We start from the raw sequence: 23,013 nt of genomic DNA on the forward strand, positions 1-23,013 counted from the left end.
ATCCACAGTCAGGTTATGAAGCACCTGGAGCACCATGGTATCCTCACTGACAGTCAGCATGGCTTACGGAAAAGACATTTCTGGGAAAGCCAGCTTTTACTCATGATACAAGACATTGCCTCATGCTTGGACAACGGTTACCAGATTGATGCTGTGCTACTGGATTTTAGCAAATCATTCCACTATGGGATCCGCAATGAACTGCTGAACTGGATCAAGAGTTTCCTCAGCCACAGAAGCCAGCAGTCCTTGTTGAAGGTCACACCTCAGCGTCTGCTTCTGTCACATCAGGCGTCCCCGAGGGCTCTGTCCTCGGTCCCATACTCTTTCTACTGTACATAAATAAAATGCCAGGAAGAGTAGCCTCCACCACACGCCTCTTTGCAAATTACAGTCTACTGTATCTTGAGATCAGAATAACTGAAGATGCAGACATGATGCAAGAGGATCAGAAAAAAACTGGAACAGTGGGAGAAAGACTGGCAGATGCAATTTAACCCATCCAAATGGGAAACCATCCATGTCACCAAAAAACAATCAAGAGAACCTATGAGCTTCATGGCCACCAACTCACCAATGTCACGAGTGGAAGGTACCTAGCGGTCACATTGAATGAAAAACTACTCTGGAACAGTCATGTTGATGAGGTCTCCAAAAAAGCCAACAACTCCCTTGCCTTCCTGAGACGAAATATCAGCAATTGCCCGACTGATGTGAAGGACCAATGCTACAAGGCCCTAGTGCGCCCAATCCTGGAATACACATCTATGTAGCATGGAACCCATATACAGAGGTAAACATATCCCAGCTAGAAGCAGTACAGCACTGCCGAACAAACCTTTACAGACACTCCTTCTTCCTAGCAGCCATTCAACTCTGGAACCAGCTTCCAGTAAAAGTTTCCACTACTGGGTCCTTGGACAGCTTCAAGGCAGGCCTGGTCACTCGGCATTAGACCACAAGCACAGTTTTATCTGGTTTTATCTCTCACTTTGTTTTTGTTATCTTACAATGACATTGTACAGTCACAGTGCATTGCTCATTGCTCCAGAGGAGCCCTGCACTTTATGGGAAGAAGAAGAAGAGATCAGCTAGCGCTTTCTCAGAATAGTCTAGTTCCTTTGGATCCCAGAGATGGCCTTAGGGCCCATGGCCCTCTTGTTACTATTAGTTTAGCCCAGGAATATGCATCTAATGTTCCAGTACTGTGCTTGAACATAAAACTAAAGTATTTTAATCAACTTCAGTAAAGCAGTGTAGTCTTCTACCAGCAATTCTGTGTGAAGTAGATTTTGAGAACCTTTGGTTCAATATGATTTTTGTTCATAACTTACAGTTGTCACAAAATTGAATGCATGAAGAAACATACGGAAAATTTCCTTTTTGCAGTAGAAGGTAGGCTATCCATATTTCAAGGAATATTGGATATGTAACCAGTGTGCATATCTCTTGAGAATGTGGATAATTTGGCACGCATTAACTTAGTGGTATGTAACCGTCGGCAAATTTGACTCTTCAAAAAGGCGGAGTTCAAAGTTACCAGACGATGATGACATGGCGATGAAAAAGTTTTTAAGTGTTTGTTTGGTGTTTGTTTCATGTCATTCCATGTTTACTGATGTGGAATTGATGTGCGATGTTGTTAATGTTGAAAACGAAGATGGCAGAATGCAAACCCTTGAGATGAAGCGGCTTGAAAACAATAAAAAACAAACGTGTCCGACCTGCCACCACCGAACTTTGATGGACATTCCCAACTTTGCAGCTCTTCGGACGAATCTTTTGCTGCATATATCTGACAAAGAGTTGACGCCTGAATGTGGTAGGATTTATTTGAGTCAATCAGTTTTGTTTTTAATATAAGTTATATGATAAATCAATAGGTGCTACCTAATTTACAGAGTTAAACACGCTGCAAATAAACAGTTTTGATACCGTCCGTAGATTGGTGTATAGCGGATTTTAGTAAGTAATGGAGAGGTTAAACGTATTTGCAAAATACTTTTATTTATGTTAAGATTTATAGTTTTCTATGAATTGAATACAAAAAGCCTATCATTGTTAAGTCAATTAATGTTTTTGTTGACATATGTCAATGTTTACAAAAAAAACTTGTGCTGGAATGAGGCTAGTTTTTGGCACAGCATTTCTGTCGATGGGATAGATTCCAGTGCGCATGAAACCGCTTTGCAGGTTAGTGACATTCAACGCCTTTGCATAGACCTTGCAGGATATTTCACATATGTTGTAGCGCGTGATCGCTGCACTGGTTTCCCTGATGACTTTGTGACATTGTGCGTTGTACATCTTCTGGAAGGGACCATAACACGCAACATCTAGTGGTTGACATAAGTGGCTGGTATGAGCTGGCAGAACAAACAAAATAATGTTTTGCTTCTTAGCCCATTCTGCAAGTGTTAAAGACACGTGTGATCTGTGCCCATCCAGTAGAAGGATCAGTGGATGTGTTTCTCTACTGGGGACAAATTTGATGAAGTGTTCATTTAGATAGCGAGTGAAAACTTCAAGATTCGACCAACCGCTGTCTGACATGGCTGCATCAGTACCAGGAGTTTTGCCTTTTAAAAGGTCCAGATTCAACCTCTGTCCAGAGAAAACAAAGAACGGGGGGACAGATGCTCCACTTGCACTTCCACAGCCTATTATAGTCACTGTCTGACCCTTGCCTGACGTTACTGCTTGCGGCTTAAAGTCTACACTAGAGATGACATGTGGAGGCTTGTGATCAATGGTTACACCTTTTTCATCAGCATTGTAAATCGAGTGTGGTTTGTCCAGTAAATCATGTTTTCGAAGACACTTTTCAAGATTATCAAAATACACATTCACCGTGCTCTCACTTGCCATTTTTGCGCGAGCATACTCCAAACCCCTCGGCTTTGTTAATCGGATTTCTGGCCATCTCTTCATAAACCCCCTCATCCAACTCATGGTCAAGGGTTTATCCTTGGTGCGAATACCAAGCTGGACAGCATACATACTTGCAGCATCTACACACTCCTGTTGCGTGTATCCCTACCCCAGAGCTGCCATATTCTTGAAATGTTCAACAATTTTAGCCTCCTGGAACTGGTCAAACATGGGAACTTTCCCCATTACACATGTATCTGGGTCAATTTTCAATAAGACCCTGTCTCTAAGTGTGGTCTCTGGAACCCGATACACCCTGGAGGCCTTCAACACTGGCATACCATCTTCCTTGACACTTCTGTAAGCAGCAGTCATTGCCGAGGGAGAGTATAACCTGTATTTGCTGTGAATAGGCTGTGGGGTTTTCTGTAAAAAGTACAAGAAATTTCATAAAAATTAATTCAGAAGATAAGAAACCAATGCACTGTTAAACACTTTTCAAAATTTGCTTGGCCTTACTACGAAAATTCCGATGAAGTCACGTGACCTTCATTCACTGATGCAAACGTAAACAATGTCAAAACTTTTGAAACACTGATTTTAGGCACAGATCTGGGCTTGTTTCCATGGGGATATTTTAAGCATTAAATAAATACATAAATTTAGGATAAACATATTGTAACAACAATAAATACCTGTTTAAACCTCATTTTGCCCGGAAAATAATACGTCTGCAAGAGTTGTAGTATATGCAAATGAGATGACGTCAAAATTTCGCACCTGCCGTGACATCTCGCGATATCAAGAAAAAACAAAGATGGCCGCGACCTTACGTACTAGCGATTTTAGGACAGTCGAGGATTTAATGAATAACGGACATGTGGTGACCCATATTCAGGAATGTGGGGATTGTCTCAAAACAAATATTAACTCAATTGTAGTTGTCCAAAACACATGTGGTTAGCGTGTGGCTATGATATTAATTAGTGAAAACATCATTATTTATGAAAAATAATCAAATTATAACGAAAAATCGATTTCTATGAAAATATATATTTCACTATCAAATCTATATATAACAAGGTATTCAACTCAAAATGACCCGAATATAGGGTCAGTCAAATCCAAACTCGGCAAATTTTTACAGGACAGTAGGTCCTGTAAAATGGGAAAAAATACAGGACTTCCTCTTTTTTTACAGGACCTACCGGCATACATGCCATAATTTTTAAGTTCCAAAGCGGTACATTCCATAAAAAATTGTCGGGACATTTGACCCAAAAGCGGGACACCTAAAACGATATATCATCCCAACTTTACTGTAGTCAGTATAGTACTAACAAAAACTCATGATACTTTTATTCAAGACATAAAACATCTGATATGAAGCATGGAATCTAAAACATAACAATAACAGTTTTATAAAATAAGACAATAGCAAACAACGAGGAAAATATTCATCTTTTTAGAGTACAAAATCTAGAACATTACGACAACAATACTCATGATATTAATTTCAATGGCAAACATTAACGCAGGGGAGGCTATCCAGTACACTGAAAGTACGGGTTACAGTAAACTATCTACCGAACAGTTACATCAGTTACACACGGATTGCGCGGCCGAACACATTTCAGAGGTAGGTTTTTGGTGGAAGCAAACCGTCTTTGTGTTTATTTTACCTCTCAACAACGCCTCAACCGTTTTTACACCAACAAAAACAAAAGCACAAGAGAAGTCTATGGCTGCTTTACTCGAATTTTTTTCTCTAATGTTAATAATCATATTTTGTTTTCTTCTTATATACACAGATTAAACTGAATTGTGAATTGTCGGCGCTGTATTGGGGTAGCGTCAAACTGTCATGAATAACAACACGTTGTTTTTATTACAATAACACAAGACAAGATGGGCACCACTTTTACTGTTTGTTGCGATGTTTTTTTAAGCATGTATCCATGTGCAGTTTGTTACTTGTCAATTGTCGCGGCTTAATTGGAGTAGGGTCAAACTGTCATGCATAGCACCTCGTGGTTTTTAGCTTAATTGGAGTAGGGTCAAACTGTCATGCATAGCACCTTGTTGTTTTTATTACAATTACACCCAATTACACTAGACAGGATGGGTATCACTTATTGGACTGTTTGTTGCGATTTTGGTATATTGCACATTCGGATTATCCCGCTATTTATGAACTAAAGATTGAATGTAAAAGACTCATTAATTACGTAGAGTTAATTTTACAAAACAATTGTTTTGTAAACCGTTTCAAACAAATACAAAAATAAACACATTTTCAACATTTATTTCATTATAATACAACTATCGATAGTAATAAGCGACCACTATCTTGAAGACCACCATGGTGTGAATGCCTGATAAAATCAATAATTAGCCGATAAATCGCTGACAAGGTGTCATAAATAACACTGGTACACACGATAAGTAGAATCGGATTGTTAATTGGGGGCAATAAAGGGATTAGCGGGGGTAGGTGTTAGCGAAACAGAGCTTCAATAGCGAATTTTATTGGGAACCTATAGACCTTACATCGTTTTTTACGAATGTCGGGACAAATCGTCTCATATCGGGACGGCGGGACAAAGGGCCCAAAAGCGGGACTGTCCCGCCGAGATCGGGACGTATGGCATGTATGCCTACCGGCTACGCTTCTCAATCATGTCAGACGCGTCCATGTTAGATAGGAGTCTGGTCAATATGGCCTAAACCGAAGACGGCCTCAATAAATGACGACAAGCTTTTTTCACGCATCGACATTGAGAGCCAAGATAATAACGGTTCGAATGACAATGATCATTATTATATATTACTATTGCTATTTCAACCACACAAATTAATATATTTTTCATTTTATAATCAGATTTATGATTATGATTATCTAGGCTGTCATGGCTTTGGCTCGTCATGACCTGCATTCTTAAGATGCACAAAAATGGACCAATCAGGTTACATTGGAAAATTCCGTCAGCAGAAAAAGCGTTGGTATGGAAAAGCACCAGGCCTTGAAGAATTTTTCCAGAGCCACTCGCCCTGCAGGGCGAGTAGGTCTGACAATCCACTCACCCTTCACTTTAATCTACTAGTCCTGCATTAAAATAAAATATATCTATATTTATAGTTATGATCAACCAGAATCTTTTAACCTACGTAACATAGCAGGGTTTTTTTTTCCACTTTTTGGGAAGATAGCCCATGGCTTTGGAATTGGGAATTTTATCGGCCTTTTCATGACATTGGGAAAATAAATTAATTAGCCTTTTTTTCCACATGAAAAGTCCACTGATTAGGGAAATACTAAATTTGATATAACTCTTTATAATCATTCAAATTAAAATAACAAAATCATATAATGTTTTGTTAGATGTAATTGAATTGAAATTGAGATAAAATACGCATTAGACTAAAAAAAATTATTTTTTGGGGGGAAATTGGGAAATTTTTTGCCACATTTTGGGGAAAAAGTATACTTTTTGGAATTGGGAACATAGCCGAATTTCGGCTATAAAATCGGGCAAAAAAAAAACCTGCATACTGACACTAAACTGCAAACAAATTAACTACATTATCTGATGGATTTTATTTGCTTTCCTTACGTTTTCTACACCTGTTTCCTTTTCTCAATACTTTCCGCTTCTCGTTTTGATGACCTTTCTTTCTGTTCCCTGTCTCCACCACCTTGCAGATATTTTAAAATAGAACCCTTTTCCATGCTGAGTTTTAATATTTCAGATGAACTTTTACTGAAAGACACGCTTGATGACAAATAGTTTACAATATGGTAAATTTTGGCTAAGGCTTCTGATCATGAATTATTCTGTTTATTAATAATTATTTTTCTGTTTGTTTTTAATTAAATATAAGAAGTATTATAATTAACCAGTTATGTATTTTTTTATATTGATATTTACATTAAAATGAAATTTTATTCTTCACGGAATGACCAATATATTTAACTGTTTTTAACCAGGTTTTCCGAAGGAAAAAACTGGTTATTAGATTGGCGAATGCTGGCGGGCTGGCTGGCTGGCGGGCTGGCGGAATAAGCTTGTCCGGGCCATAACTATGTCGTTCATTGTCAGATTTTAAAATCATTTGGCACATTTGTTCACCATCATTGGACGGTGTGTCGCGCGAAATAATTACATCGATATCTCCAAGGTCAAGGTCACACTTTGAGTTCAAAGGTCAAAAATGGCCATAAATGAGCTTGTCCGAGCCATAACTATGTCGTTCATCGTCAGATTTTAAAATCATTTGGCACATTTGTTCACCATCATTGGACGGTGTGTCGCGCGAAATAATTACGTCGATATCTCCAAGGTCAAGGTCACACTTTGAGTTCAAAGGTCAAAAATGGCCATAAATGAGCTTGTCCTGGCCATAACTATGTCATTCATTGTGAGATTTTAAAATCATTTGGCACATTTGTTCACCATCATGGGACGGTGTGTCCCACGAAAGAATCACGTCAATATCTCCAATGTCAAGGTCGCCACGACTAAAAATAGATTTAAAAAAAAAAAAAAACTTACAAAGGGGGTTAATTTTTTTTGGTCATTTCAAAAGTTCAGTTTGAGTTTTCTCCCTTTATCAGATTTTTTTTTCACAATGAAAACCTGGTTTTGTGACAATTTTGTCCCTTGTTTTCACTTCTAATCGATTTGCTAAGAGCACTGACACCTACAAGCGCAGCCGATTACAAGAATTATTTTTACCTTGCCCGTGACGTCATTTTTCATTGTCAAAACGAAAGTGCAGTTTCTTACTGTACTAAATCTATTTTTTGTTTGTTCAAAAAATTGTTCGCAATTTGTATCGATGTGGCAGGAGTTCTGGAACTGAATTTATATTTCTCTACTTGAAAAACAGCACTCGCCTGGTCGGTCGAGTATTAAACAATGTTTACTCGCCCGACCGTCAACTTCACTCGCATATGCGAGCGGTCGAGTGGATTCTTCAAGGCCTGAGCACATGTATAAAGACGCTATCGCTATTTTCGCAAATCAGAAAACTTCCAGAGCCGTAAACAAACCTCTATACAAAGGTCAAACCGACGAACTTGTTCTCTTTTTTTTACCGAACAATCGGTCCTGTAAATTTGACTGACAGGCCGGCCCTTACAAAACTTTACAGGACATGTCCGTCGGTCCGCCCATGTTTGGATGAGACTGTAGGGTGCATCGCTTTGAACAGCCATTCCTTTCTGGAAATTTACATATATTGCAATTATTTTTACAAATGCTGTGTCAAATTTCAAGAAATAACACGATACACATGTAATCAGATAAAGACCTAAGCGATCCGGTAATGGCTGAATCAGGGTACCATGAAATTCGCGCTGTAAACAAATAATATTTTTTCGGAAATTTAAAACCGCTGGCATGTTTCAATAGGAAAGACATGTGTCTATCTAGGTATAATGGTTTAATTACTGGATGCATGGTGTTAACTTTGAAATGAGACTCAAAGTCCTTAGCTATCCGTTATACACCAATCAACTGTATGGATTTAAGGGGAATAAAATAAATCTTATTGCGGCATTGTTTGCATTGATTCAGAAATTCTAAGACTTGTTTCCTTAACCACATGATATATGGTAATCAGAGGATATTGTAAAGTTGACATCCATATTCATGTGGTATTGCTATTTCTGCGGTATTCAATTGCGCCCCTAAATGTTTTAGCACTTCATTATTCTAGTCCATATAAATGGACTCCCAGAGCCTTTGATAATTTTTGCTATGGCGGCTCTGGTAGTCCATATGCACCCCTTCATAAACATGGGTGTAGTTCAGCGCACGGAATCCGTGCGCTTCACTAAACAGAAGTTGTTCGAGACAAATTGAGGAAAATAATTAATAAACTTCATAAACATGTTAAATTTACCTGATAGGCAACCTACGGATATTATCCTTTGCATGCACCCTATAAAAACACGATGATGTTTCAACACACTTTTCTCGCTGACATTTTTATGTTTAAATTTGAAACAGTGTATTCTGTATCGAATACCACATCGTTATCGACTTAAATAGGCTCCATCACATAACCCGACGTGCAAAATATTGGTGTACTGCGACCTAACCAATATTGGGTCAATTTTCCAATATGGCGGATACAGCGTACGAAAGAAACACTTAGTCAATAAAAAGCAATTATTTCTTACTTTAATGGTACCATTTGGATGAGTTTGTGGTTTAGACAGGTAAACTTTAATAAGTTCTTGCAGTTTCAGTGTTCCTTAACCCTTGCATTGTTGATAACATTTTGCACCCATGGACAAGAGAGAGCGCATTGCAACTCTCGGCAACCCATTGGGTTATAAAGCTGAGAGTTAAATTATTGCAACTATACATTATTTGTGACCCATTTTCCATTCACTGTCAAAAACATTCTTACCCCTGTTCATGGCCAATATTTGTGGCTTGTTGTGTAATCACAATCAAAAACTTTTTCACAATATTTTCATGTAGATATCAGTGCCCCAGATAATCTGCGTATCTGTGTCTTTCACCCAAGCTAAAGAAACTTTAGCGTACAGTTTAAGGGACAATTGAACTTTACCAGTACGTAAAAACAAATGGAAAGCGTATAATTTTATCATTGCTAAGTGCGCAATACCTAACTTCGTACACCTAACACAACACCTAATACATGTAATCCCTTTTATCATATATATTTCCTTAGTATCGGGGCTACCGCCCCCAAACCCCCCTTTGTCGATAGTGGTAAACAACTGCGTACCGGTAAAGTTCAATCTAGCCCAGTTTAATTATATAGTATTGACAGACCTGTACGCTGAAGCGAACCCCATATCGAAAGTCAACCAGAGTCGTAACATATTTATGTCACGCTATAAATCTAAGACAGTTCATTTTCTTGGATACATTTCTACATATATTGGTGAATGAATATAAATTATTGCATCGGGGCATAATTTAAGGTACAAATGTTTCAAATGCATCTTACAATAGATGAAAATAACTATCATCAGCCTGAAATTCACAATTTTGACGCCATTGTCTCTTTGTCACATGACGAGTTTTCATTTGGATACTTTCGGATGGACCTAGACATTTTTTGCTGAAATTTTAAACATTACTTTCGTTTTCTGAAATCTATTATTTGTGATTTACAACTAACATCTGGTGGATAAAAAGACTGATTTCAAAGTGAATCAGGTTATTTTGAATAATTTTACTTTGAGTTTGTATTTACGCTACAATTTGTATACAAAACAAGCAAGAATAATTTAAAATACCGGGAAATGTCATTCTGAATTTGAAAACACTTGAGCACATGGTATGTTGCTAAATTAGAAATAACGTCATATGACCGTGAAATCTCGGAGACTCGCATTTCAAGAATATCTGTTGCATCTGTGTTTTTCTTGATATGTTAGAGCAGAAAAGATAAATTTTTAATGTTTAAGATAGCATTTTGTGAAAAAATATATCAGTTAAATGTGAAAAATGTCGATCTCTCCAATCAAGTGGTTGATTTGGGTCAATAACTGCATTTAAAAGCTGTTTTGGACCGGTCTTTGTAAACTGTCACTTTTGGGGAATTTCTGGTTGACTTTCCTATTGGGGTTGGTCCATAACTTTAAAGTCGCGACGCCAGTCAAAAATCATACAAAAACGACATTTAAAGTTATGGTAGCCAGAACTACTTTCACTCTATTAAATGTTTAAAAACACAAAGAAATTCAATTTCATCCGTATAGAAAACACAACCAATTTGACTTTAACGCGAATTCTTCAAATTCGATGCGTACAATACAATAGCTTCGATTGAAAATGCTTTGCTTATTTTTATGCCCTCCTTCGAAGAAGAGGGGGTATATTGTTTTGCACATGTCAGGTGGTCGGTCCGTCCGTCCACCAGATGGTTTCCGGATGATAACTCAAGAACGCTTAATTAGGCCTAGGATCATGAAACTTCATAGGTACATTGATCATGATTGGCAGATGACCCCTATTGATTTTGAGGTCACTAGGTCAAAGGTCAAGGTCACGGTGACCCGAAATAGTAAAATGGTTTCTGGGTGATAACTCAAGAACGCTTTTGCCTAGGATCATGAAACTTCATATATACATTGATCATGACTCGCAGATGACCCCTATTGATTTTCAGGTTACTAGGTCAAAGGTCAAGGTCACGGTGACCCGAAATAGTAAAATGGTTTCCGGATGATAACTCAAGAACGCTTATGCCTAGGATCATGAAACTTCATAGGTACATTGATCATGACTTGCAGATGACCCCTATTGATTTTCAGGTCACTATGTCAAAGGTCAAGGTCATTTGAAAAAAAAGTTATGAGCTATTGTCATCACCTTGGCGTCGGCGTCTGGTTAAGTTTTGTGTTTAGGTCCACTTTTCTCATAAAGTATAAAAGCTATTGCATTCAAACTTGGTACACTTACCTACTATCATAAGGGGACTGGGCAGGCAAAGTTAGATAACTCTGGCGTGCATTTTGACAGAATTATGTGCCCTTTTTATACTTAGAAAATTGAAAATTTGGTTAAGAAAAAAGTATATTTCGGCTATTAAATCGGGTGAAACAAAAACCCTGCCTAGGATCATGAAACTTCATAGGTACATCATGACTAACAGATGACCCCTATTGATTTTCAGGTCACAAGGTCAAAGGTCAAGGACACTGACTCAAAACAGTTAAATGGTTTCCGGTAGATAACTCAAGAATACTAAGGCCTAGGATCATAAAACTTCATAGGTACATTTATCATGACTTGCAGATGATCCCTATTGATTTTCAGGTCACTAGGTCAAAGGCCAAGGTCACAGTGACAAAAAACGTATTCACACAATGGCTGCCACTACAACTGACAGCCCATATGGGGGGCATGCATGTTTTACAAACAGCCCTTGTTGGTATTTTCCCTTTGCAATTATTATCGTAACAGCATGCGGCGACGCTTTCATTCAGCAAGCGCCTGGATGATGGAGCAGGAAAATAGTCAAAGTTATTCAAACACTCAGTGGACCAGATTTTATAGTTAAATAAAGCGTCTGACCAAATTATTTACAACTACATTCATGCGTTTTCAATCTTACTTAATCTGTCGCTCATTGTGCTTGTATTTGTAAAGCGTGTGTACTATCAGTTTCTTTAGGATGCGAAATAAAAATGTCTAAGAGAGGTTGACAGTCGTCCGCGATTGTTACGCCAAAATATCAGTCGATTGCAAACTTTTTGGAACCAAAAAAGCAAAAGCCAATAAGTACCGAAACTGTTTTTTTTAAAGTTAATTACATGTATGATAGTTTACAGTTTTATTGAATCAATACAAGTGTGCAGCTTTAACAGAAGTAAAGCAGCAATGATTTTAAGGTTTGTATTTTTATAACTCATTTTACCCAATTTCAAGAACGAAATCACCCTATTTTTTCAAAATCAATGGGTGAAAATTTAATCGGATGCCAATTGTCTTGCTAAACAAATTAATGAGATGCCAATTGGTTACAAATGCAGTAATTTGAAGAAATTCATAAATTACAGTCTAACCTGCATACACTCAGTTTGTAGTTGTATAGTAACAATTTGAAAGCAAGCAAACAATGTTATATCATCCATATTTCTTTATACATTTCAATAGTGCATACAATAAAGATAGATTTCAGAAATTCTATAGAGTTTAACCTTGCTTGTGCCTGTAAGTGTTAAACATACTACTGTTTGTACATAGGCAAGGAATAATAGATTAAACATCAATATTTAAACAATGTGTTTGCTAGTCAGACTTCAGTTATGTAACAAAAAATGAATTGCGGAAACTGAAAGTTATGTTAAAATTGTGTTCATGCAGTCGAGATTGATTCAAATGAAAATCTTATCATGTGACCAAACAACAAGATGTAGTTTTTTTCTTCTGTATGAATACATGGTGAAATGTAACCATTCTGTTTGTATAGTTTTGACTTTTCCATTCATTTTGTTAATAAAGATGTGACGTCACTGCGTTTGCCTGACCTACTAGACTTAATAACTTTAATATGCCAGATTTGGTCTTATTTAAGAAACTAAGACGTGATCATCTGAAGAATGAAACAATTCCAACAAGCACTATTGCCTACATATCATTCTTCTTATGCCATGTTTAACTTGATAACTACAACATTTAATGAACATTAAACATTAAAAATTGTTTTAATATACATGTATATCTGTGTAGAAAAATGCGTGTGCTTTCATTTTAACGGTATTTCACTTCCGAATTTGTACACAAGCATACACATTTGCAACAAACACGTTTGTTCATTCATCAAATCTGGTCAATTGGCTAGTAGTATTTTTAAACATGATAAAGATAAAATAATTAGTGTATGCACAAAGTTATCTTAAACGATGTTATGTCAACGTTGCAAATGTTTCATTTGTTAATCATTTCATGCACATATTGGTACAAAATCAAAGTAGCACTTGAATTGTGTCTTGCACTGCACTAAATCACACATGTAAGAAGAGAAACTACAGCTTTGAACACAATGGTCCCAATGTAGAAAATACATAGATGTAAACTTTAATAGAAGTACCGTAGTTGCTCATATATAGCGCATGGTTTTTTAGCTCACCTGAGCACAACATGCTTATGGTGAGCTTTTGTGATCGCTTTTTGTCCGTCGTCCTTTGTGTGTTGTGCGGCGTCAACATTGCCTTGTTAACTCTCTAGAGGCCACATTTATTGTCCAATCTTCATGAAATTTTGTCAGAAGATTGGTTTTAATGATATCTTGGATGAGTTCGAAAATGGTTACGTTTGCTTGAAAAACATGGCTGCCAAGGGGCGGGGCATTTTTCCTTATATGGCTATAGTAAAATCTTGTTAACACTCTAGAGGCCACATTTATTGTCTGATCTTCATAAAACTAAGTCAGAAGATTCATCCTAATAATATCTTGGATGAGTTTGAAAATGATGCCGGTTGGTTGAAAAACATGGCCGCCAGGGGGCGGGGCATTTTTCCTTATATGGCTATAGTAAAACCTTGTTAACACTCTAGAGGCCACATTTATTTTCCAATCTTCATGAAACTTGCTCAGAAGATTTGTCCCACTGATATCTTGGACGAGTTCAAGAAAGGTAACCTTTGCTTGAAAAACATGGCTGCCAAGGGGCGGGGCATTTTTCTTTATATGGCTATATATGGCTATAGTAAAATCTTGTTAACACTCTAGAGGCCACATTATTTTATTGTTCAATCTTCATGAAACTTGGTCAGAAGATTCATCCCAATAATATCTTGGACGAGTTTGAAAATGATGCCGGTTAGTTTAAAAACATGGCCGCCAGGGGGCGGGGCATTTTCCTCATATGGCTAAATATAGTAAAACCTTGTTAACACTCTAGAGGCCACATTTATTGTCCAATCTTGATGAAATATGGTCAGAAGATTTGTCTTAATGATATCTTGGATGAGTTTGAATATGGTTACGTTTGCTTGAAAAACATGGCCGCCAAGGGGCGGGGCATTTTTCCTTATATGGCTATATAAGGCTTTGTAAAATCTTGTCAACACTCTAGAGGCCACATTTATAGTCCGATCTTCATGAAACTCGGTCAGAATATTCATCCCAATAATATCTTGGACGAGTTTAAATATGATGCCGGTTGGTTGAAAAACATGGCCATCACGGGGACGGGGCTATTTTCCTTATATGGCTATTGTAAAACCTTGTTAACACTCTAGAGGTCACATTTATTTTCCAATCATCATGAAACTTGGTTAGAAGATTTGTCCCAATGATATCTTGGATGAGTTCGAAAATGGTTTTGGTTGCTTTAAAAACATGGCCTCCAGGGGCAGGGCATTTTTCCTTATATGGCTTTAGTAAAACCTTGTTAACACTCTAGAGGCCACATTTATTGTCCAATCTTCATGAAATTTGGTCAGAAGATTGGTCTCAATGATATCTTGGATGAGTTCGAAAATAATCATGTTTGCTTGAAAAAAATGGCTTCCAAGGGGCGGGGCATTTTTCCTTATATGGCTATAGTTAAATCTTAACACTCTAGAGGCCACATTTACTGTCCGATCTTCATGAAACTTTGTCAGAAGATTCATCCCAATAATATCTTGGACGAGTTTTAAAAATGATGCCGGTTGGTGGAAAAACATGGCTGCCAGGGGGGCGGGGCTTTTTTCCTTATATGGCTATAGTAAAACCTTGTTGACACTCTAGAGGCCTCATTTTTTTCCGATCTTCGTGAAACTTGGTCAGAAGATTTGTCCCAATAATATCTTGTTATCTCAGGTGAGCGACTTTGGGCCTTTCAGGCCCTCTTGTTACCTCAATGTTTCAAATTAAAAAATTGATGCACGTTATTTATTGATACACTGCTATCCTGTCTGCTAACTTGAGAAAAATTCATTACATAATTGTAAATAATCACAATAGACGCCATTTTTAGCTCACCTAACACAATGTGGTCATGGTGAGCTATTGTGATCGCAGTGTTGTTTTTTATGTCCCCCACTATATTAGTGGGGGACATATTGTTTTTGCCCTGTCTTTTGGTTGGTCTGTTTGTTGGTTGGTTGGTCTGTTTGCGCCAACTTTAACATTTTGCAATGACTTTTGCTATATTGAATATAGCAACTTGATATTTGGCATGCATGTGTATCTCATGGAGCTTCACATTTTGAGTGGTGAAAGGTCAAGGTCATCCTTCAAGGTCAGAGGTCAAATATATGTGGCCAAAATCGCTCATTTTATGAATACTTTTGCAATATTGAAGATAGCAACTTGATATTTGGCATGCATGTGTATCTCATGGAGCTGCACATTTTGAGTTGTGAAAGGTCAAGGTCATCCTTCAAGGTCAGAGGTCAAATATATGTGGCCAAAATCGCTTATTTTATGAATACTTTTGAAATATTGAAGATAGCAACTTGATATTTGGCGTGCATGTGTATCTCATGGAGCTGCACAATTTGAGTGGTGAAAGGTCAAGGTCATCCTTCAAGGTCAGAGGTCAAATATATGTGGCCCAAATCGCTTATTTTATGAATACTTTTGCAATATTGAAGATAGCAAGTTGATATTTGGCATGCATGTGTATCTCAGGGAGCTGCACATTTTGAGTGTTGAAAGGTCAAGGTCAAGGTCATTCTTCAAGGTCAAATATATGGGTCAAAATTGCTCATGTAATGTCACTTCTGCAATATTGAAGCTAGCAATTTTATATTTGAAATGCATGTGTATCTCATGGAGCTGCACATTTTGAGTGGTGAAGGGTCAAGGTCATCCTTCAAGGTCAAACGTCATATAGGGGGACATTGTGTTTCACAGACGCATCTTGTTTTATGAAATATTCTGCGTTATTCGGCCCCATTCCCCCATCTTTAGAGTAAATATTTTTCCCCCAAATATTTTTTAAAATCCCCCCTCGGAAGTGTTATTCAATTTTAATCAATACCTCATTTAAATATGTCTTTTGTTATGAATTTACTACAATTTTCCTGAACTGCATTCGCGTGTTTACTTTATTTTAGCTTTTACCGCAAACTGTACGTAGTTCACTATCACGACTTTCGCTTAACGACATCTACCGCAAACCATACGTATTCCAACATGTCGCATAAGAACAAAAGCTATCATAAAAAAATTGACAAATCTGTTTTAACTGTTAAAAATAAATTGATATTCTTTTCAAACAAGTACAACTTAAAAGTCAGTCTTCTTCAAATGCCGGCAGTGAAACGTTAGAAACGTCCGGTCAAGAGAGTGTTGAAAGACTGTTTAGTTTGCTCAACCTGCTTTGCACGCCACAGAGAAACAGGCTTGGGGAAGCTACACTGGAGTCCCTGATCAGACTTTGTCTGCACATGGAGAGACTTGGTGAAGAGGAGGTCACCAGAATAATTGATAAATTCGCTGAAAAGCCCAGAAATGTTGAACTTTGAACATGAACATAACATGTTTATGAATAAAAGAGTTTGAATTATGGTGAATTATAGTGTTAAAACTTGATTTTGTACTGTTACTAGCTAAGCATAGAAATTTCCCTCTTTTCCCCTTTTACGCGGGAATTTTCCCCCCCCCTCAGGGGACCCGACCCCCTTCCCTCTAAACTGAAAAAAAACCTGGATCGCCTTTTGTCTGTCGTCCGTCGTGCGTACGTCGTCAACATTTGCCTTGTAAACACTCTAGAGGCCACATTTATTGTCCGATCTTCATGAAACTTGGTCAGAACATTTGTCCCCATGATACCTCGACCGAGTTCGAAACTGGGTCATGCTGGGTCAAAAACTAGGTCACTAGGTCAAAAAAAAGAAAAACCTTGTGAACACTGTAGAAGTCACATTTGATGCCCAATCTTCATCTTACTTTGTCAAAATGTTTGTCTTAATGATATGTTGGTTGCGTTCAAAAATGGTTTTGGTCCATTGAAAAACATGGCTGCCAGGGGGCAGGGCATTATTCCTTATATGGCTATAGAGAAACCTTGTGAACACTCTAGAAGTCACAATTTTTGCCCAATCATCATGAAACTTGGTAAAAACATTGGTTTCATTGATATCTTGGACGAGTTCAAAAAATGGTCCAGATCGGTGATTTGTTTCTTTCCATCTAAGTCTCTCAGGTGAGCAACCCAGGGCCCTTTGGGGCCTCTTGTTTCATTCCAGAATAGAACACCCTATTATCTTACAGGCGGTAAGGGCTGTAGTTGGAACAACTAAAAGCTGGTAATGATAGTTATGAACACGGTCGCAACAGTTTTTGACAAAAATTAAAATGCTTGAATAAAATATGCAAAACTGTCTCTGTCTTTGTTTGTGCAATTCTATATTGACCTACGTTGGACTATTGTCCAACTAACAGTTAGCTCTTCTGGTAAAAGTTGGTGTGAACAAGGTCTATTTTGCGGGTTATGGTTGGTGTTAAACGGGGACTTCTTGTTTTCAATTTGGTCCATAATGTTGGCGCCTTCATTGTACATCACATTCACGTCTGTGAAGTGTGGTATACTATAAGCCATCTTACAGTATAATAACTTTGACACAGTTTGGGCAAGTTCTTTATGTCTTGTAAAAATGATTGCAAGTATGGGTTTTCAGGTCAAGGTCAAAGGGTCCAATCAAAGTGCAATTGTTTACTTTACTTCCTTTACAGAGCTTTGCCAGAGTCCCTTGTGTAAATTTAATGTCTACAATGTAGAAAAATACAGACTTTGTTGATGTTACAGAGGCCTACAGAGATGATCTGCCAACTGGGCTGTGCTCCTTTAACTCTGATATCACCATGTTCATGTTATAGAGGCCCACAGAGATGATCTGCCAACTGGGTTGTGCACCTTTAACTCTGACCTCACCATCTGCATACAGAATGAAGAAGATGGCTGTGTCAAAATCTCAGAGGTTACTACACAACATTTTAAAGAACTTAACCTTGCTCTGGGAACTAAGAGCTTAATGCATGCACGTTAAGTGTTGTTGCAGTTTAGCCTGTTCTGACTGCACACGCTTTTACGGATGCAACTTTCCTTTTTGATGTTTTATTTTTAAAGGCTCTTCCTAGTTAAAATCCAGTTTAGATGGAAAGTGTTGTCTCTGATGAGCCTATGTGGACTGCTCAGGCTAACCAGGGACAACAGTTTACACACATGCATCAAGCCCCATTTTCCCAGACACATGCATCAAGCTTTGTTTTCCCAGACACATGCATCAAGCTCCGTTTTCCCAGACACATGCATCAAGCCCTGTTTTCCCAGACACATGCATCAAGCCCTGTTTTCCCAGACACATGCATCAAGCCCCATTTTCCCAGACACATGCATCAAGCCCCATTTTCCCAGACACATGCATCAAGCTTTGTTTTCCCAGACACATGCATCAAGCTCCGTTTTCCCAGACACATGCATCAAGCCCTGTTTTCCCAGACACATGCATCAAGCCCCATTTTCCCAGACACATGCATCAAGCCCCATTTTCCCAGACACATGCATCAAGCTTTGTTTTCCCAGACACATGCATCAAGCCCTGTTTTCCCAGACACATGCATCAAGCCCTGTTTTCCCAGACACATGCATCAAGACCCGTTTTCCCAGTCACATGCATCAAGCCCCATTTTCCCGAACGCATGCATCAAGCCCCGTTTTTCCCTGAGCAAGGCTTAAATGAGATACCTTGCAAAAATAATGAAGGATTTCATTTTTAGCTCATCTATTTTTTGAAGAAAAATTATGAGCTATTGTCATCACCTTGGCGTCGGCGTCCGGTTAAGTTTTGTGTTTAGGTCCTTTTTTCTCATAAAGTATCAATGCTATTACATTCAAACTTGGTACACTTACTTACTATCATGAGGGGACTGGGCAGGCAAAGTCAGATAACTCTGGCTTGCATTTTAAAGAATTATGTGCCCTTTTTATACTTAAAAAAATGAAAATTTTGGTTAAGTTTTGAGTTTAGGTCCATTTTATTCCTTAAGTATTAAAGCTATTGCTTTCATACTTGCAACACTTACTAACTATCAAAAGGGGACTGTGCAGGCAAAGTTATGTAACTCTGACTGACATTTTGACAGAATTATGTGCCCTTTTTATACTTAGAAAATTGAAAATTTGGTTAAGTTTTGTGTTTAGGTCCACTTTTTTCCTTAAGTATCAAAGCTATTGCTTTCATACTTGCAACACTTTCTAACTATCGTAAGGGGACTGTGCAGGCAAAGTAATGTAACTCTGACTGGCATTTTGACAGAATTATGGGCCCTTTATACTTGAAAATTTGGTGAAGTTTTGTGTTTTAATCCACTTTACCCCTAAAGTATCATAGATATTGCTTTCATACTTGGAACACTCGCAAACTATCATAAGGGGACAGTAAAGGACAAGTTGCATTACTCTGGTTGTCATTTTTACGGAATTATGGCCCTTTTTTTACTTAGTAACTTTGAATATATGGTTATATTTTGCGTTTAGATCCACTTTACTACTAAAGTATCAAGGCTATTGCTTTCAAACTTCAAATACTTTCATGCTATCATGAGGGTACTGTACCTGGCAAGTTGAATTTTACCTTGACCTTTGAATGACCTTGACTCTCAAGGTCAAATGATTAAATTTTGCTATAATTGCCATAACTTCTTTATTTATGATTAGATTTGATTGATACTTTGACAAAACAACTCTTACCTGATATACCACAATAGACTCCACCCAAACCATCCCCCAAGTCCCCCCGAATCCCCCCCCCCCCCCCCCCGAATCCCCCCCTCAATCCCCCCCATCTAATAAATGACCACCACACCCTCACACTATACCCCCAAAAAATAATTTTATTCCCCTGGTAGGGTGGCATATAGCAGTTGAACTGTCTGTCAGTAAGTCAGTCAGTCCGTCCTTCCGTCCGAAAAAAACTTTAACATCGGCCATAACTTTTTCACTATTGAAGATAGCAACTTGATATTTGGCATGCAGGTATATCTCATGGAGCTGCACATTTTGAGTGGTGAAAGGTCAAGGTCATTCTTCAAGGTCAAATGTCAAATTTATGGCGTCTGTCCGTCCAAAAACTTTAACATTGGCCATAACTTTTTTAATATTGAAGAGAGATACACATGCATGCCAAATATCAAGTTGCTATAACTTGATATTTGGCATGCATGTGTATCTCCTGAAGCTGCACATTTTGAGTAGTGGAAGTTCAAGGTCAAGGTCATCCTTCAAGGTAAAAAAAATTAAATTCAAAGCGGCATTCTCATGAAGCTGCTTATTTTGAGTGGTGGAAGTTCAAGGTCAAGGTCATCCTTCAAGGTCAAGGTCATCCTTCAAGGTCAAAGATATTAAAAAAAATCAAAGCGGCGTTATCAAGAAGCTGCACATTTTGAGTGGTGGAAGTTCAAGGTCAAGGTCATCCTTCAAGGTAAAAAAAAAATATTAAAAAAAATTCAAAGTGGCATTTTCATGAAGCTGCACATTTTGAATGGTGGAAGTTCAAGGTCAAGGTCATCATTCAATGTCAAGGTCATCCTTCAAGGTCAAAGGTAAAAAAGAATAATAAAAATTTCAAAGTGGCGTTCTCATGAAGCTGCACATTTTGAGTGGTGGAAGTTCAAGGTCAAGGTCATCCTTCAAGGTCAAAGGTAAAAATACATAAATTCAAAGCGGCGCAATAGGGGGCATTGTGTTTCTGACAAACACATCTCTTTTTTTTACAAACATGGTTAAAAGACACAAATACTTATTTTTATTATTAGCTCATCTATTTTTTGAAAAAAAATTATGAGCTATTGTCATCACCTTGGCGTCGGCGTCGGCGTCCGGTTAAGTTTTGCGTTTAGGTCCACTTTTCTCAGAAAGTATCAATGCTATTGCATTCAAACTTGGTACACTTACTTACTATCATGAGGGGACTGGGCAGGCAAAGTTAGATAACTCTGGCATGCATTTTGACTGAATTATGTGCCCTTTTTATACTTAGAAAATTGAAAATTTTGGTTAAGTTTTGCGTTTAGGTCCACTTTTTTCAGAAAGTATCAATGCTATTGCATTCAAACTTGGTACACTTACTTACTATCATGAGGGGACTGGGCAGGCAAAGTTAGATAACTCTGGCGTGCATTTTGACAGAATTATGTGCCCTTTTTATACTTAGAAAATTGAAAATTTTGGTTAAGTTTTGTGTTAAGGTCTATTTTATTCCTTAAGTATCAAAGCTATTGCTTTCATACTTGCAACACTTACTAACTACCGTAAGGGGACTGTGCAGGCAAAGTTATGTAACTCTGACTGGCATTTGGACGGAATTATGGGCCCTTTATACTTAGAAAATTGAAAGTTTGGTTAAGTTTTGTGTTTTGGTCCACTTTACCCCTAAAGTATCATAGATATTGCTTTCATACTTGGAACACTCGCAAACTATCATAAGGGTACAGTAAAAGGACAAGTTGCATAACTCTGGATGTCATTTATACGGAATTATGGCCCTTTTTTGACTTAGTAACTTTGAATATATGGTTAAATTTTGTGTTTCGATCCACTTTACTTCTTAAGTATCAAGGCTATTGCTTTCAAACTTCAAATACTTTCATGCTATCATGAGGTTACTGTACCTGGCAAGTTGAATTTTACCTTGACCTTTGAATGACCTTGACTCTCAAGGTCAAATTATTAAATTTCTCTAAAATTGCCATAACTTCTTTATTTATGATTAGATTTGATTGATACTTTGACAAAACTACTCTTACCTGACATACCACAATAGACTCCACCCAAACCATCGCCCGTGCCCCCCCAACCCCCCCCCCCCCCTATTTTTTTTTTTTTTTTTTTTTTTTTTTTTTTTAAGATCATCTCACAAATGACCACCACACCCTCACACTATACCCCCCCCCCCCCACCCCACCCCCCCCCCCCCCCAATTTTTTTTTTAAACGGTTAAAAAACAAAACTATTTATTTTGATTATTTTATGTTTGAAATACCGTCCAACCATCGCACCCAATAATCCCCACCCCCACCCCCCCTCCCCCCACCCGAATCCCCCCCCCCCTATTTTTTTTTTTTTTTTTTTTTAAGATCATCTCACAAATTACCACCACACCCTCACACTATACCCCCCCCACCTCACCCCCCCCCCAATTTTTTTTATGAAACAGTTAAAAAACACAAATATTTATTTTTATTATTTTATGTTTGAAATACCGTCCAACCATCGCACTCAAGAATCCCCCCCACCCCCCCACCCCGATTTTTTTTTTCCTTTTTTTCGCATTTTTGGAAGAAAATGTAATAAATGTCCACACCCCCACACAATGCACCGCTCTTCACTCCACCCCTCCCTCCTTTGTGATTGAAAATGAGAGTCCCTTCACCTTTAAAAAGAAAATAGATGAGCGGTCTGCACCCGCAAGGCGGTGCTCTTGTTTTATTTTTGAAATACTGTTCAACCATCCCACCCAAGAATCCCCCCCCCCCTCAAACAATTTTTTTTTTTTTTTGCATTTTTGGAAGATAATGAAATAAATGACCACACCCCTCTCCACTCCACCCCTCCCTCCTTTGTGATTGAAATTGAGATAGGTCCCTACACCTTTAAAAATAAAAATAGATGAGCAGTCTGCACCCGCGAGGCAGTGCTCTTGTTCATTCTTT

The 23,013-nt window shown here is 38.0% G+C and overlaps 1 protein-coding gene across 4 annotated transcripts in view; it reads left to right on the top strand.

Moving 5' to 3' along the window:
• The first annotated feature begins 1,501 nt into the window (after positions 1 to 1,501).
• The window catches only part of LOC127873145 (tetratricopeptide repeat protein 13-like), a 71,110-nt gene continuing 49,598 nt past the window's right edge, over positions 1,502 to 23,013 (top strand). For 2 of the 4 annotated variants that reach the window (XR_008045996.1, XM_052416792.1), the window contains exons 1-2: positions 1,502 to 1,822; positions 18,181 to 18,281. Coding sequence is in view for 2 of the 4 variants with exons in the window: in XM_052416792.1 (XP_052272752.1) it covers positions 1,555 to 1,822; positions 18,181 to 18,281 (369 nt within the window). In the remaining 2 variants the exon portion in view is untranslated. The remainder of the gene's footprint in view (positions 1,823 to 18,180; positions 18,282 to 23,013) is intronic. The other 2 variants (XR_008045997.1, XM_052416791.1) reach the window with 2 other exon arrangements.

This window comes from Dreissena polymorpha, chromosome 3, assembly GCF_020536995.1.
Source record: "Dreissena polymorpha isolate Duluth1 chromosome 3, UMN_Dpol_1.0, whole genome shotgun sequence".
Classification (NCBI taxonomy): Eukaryota; Metazoa; Mollusca; class Bivalvia; order Myida; family Dreissenidae; genus Dreissena; species Dreissena polymorpha.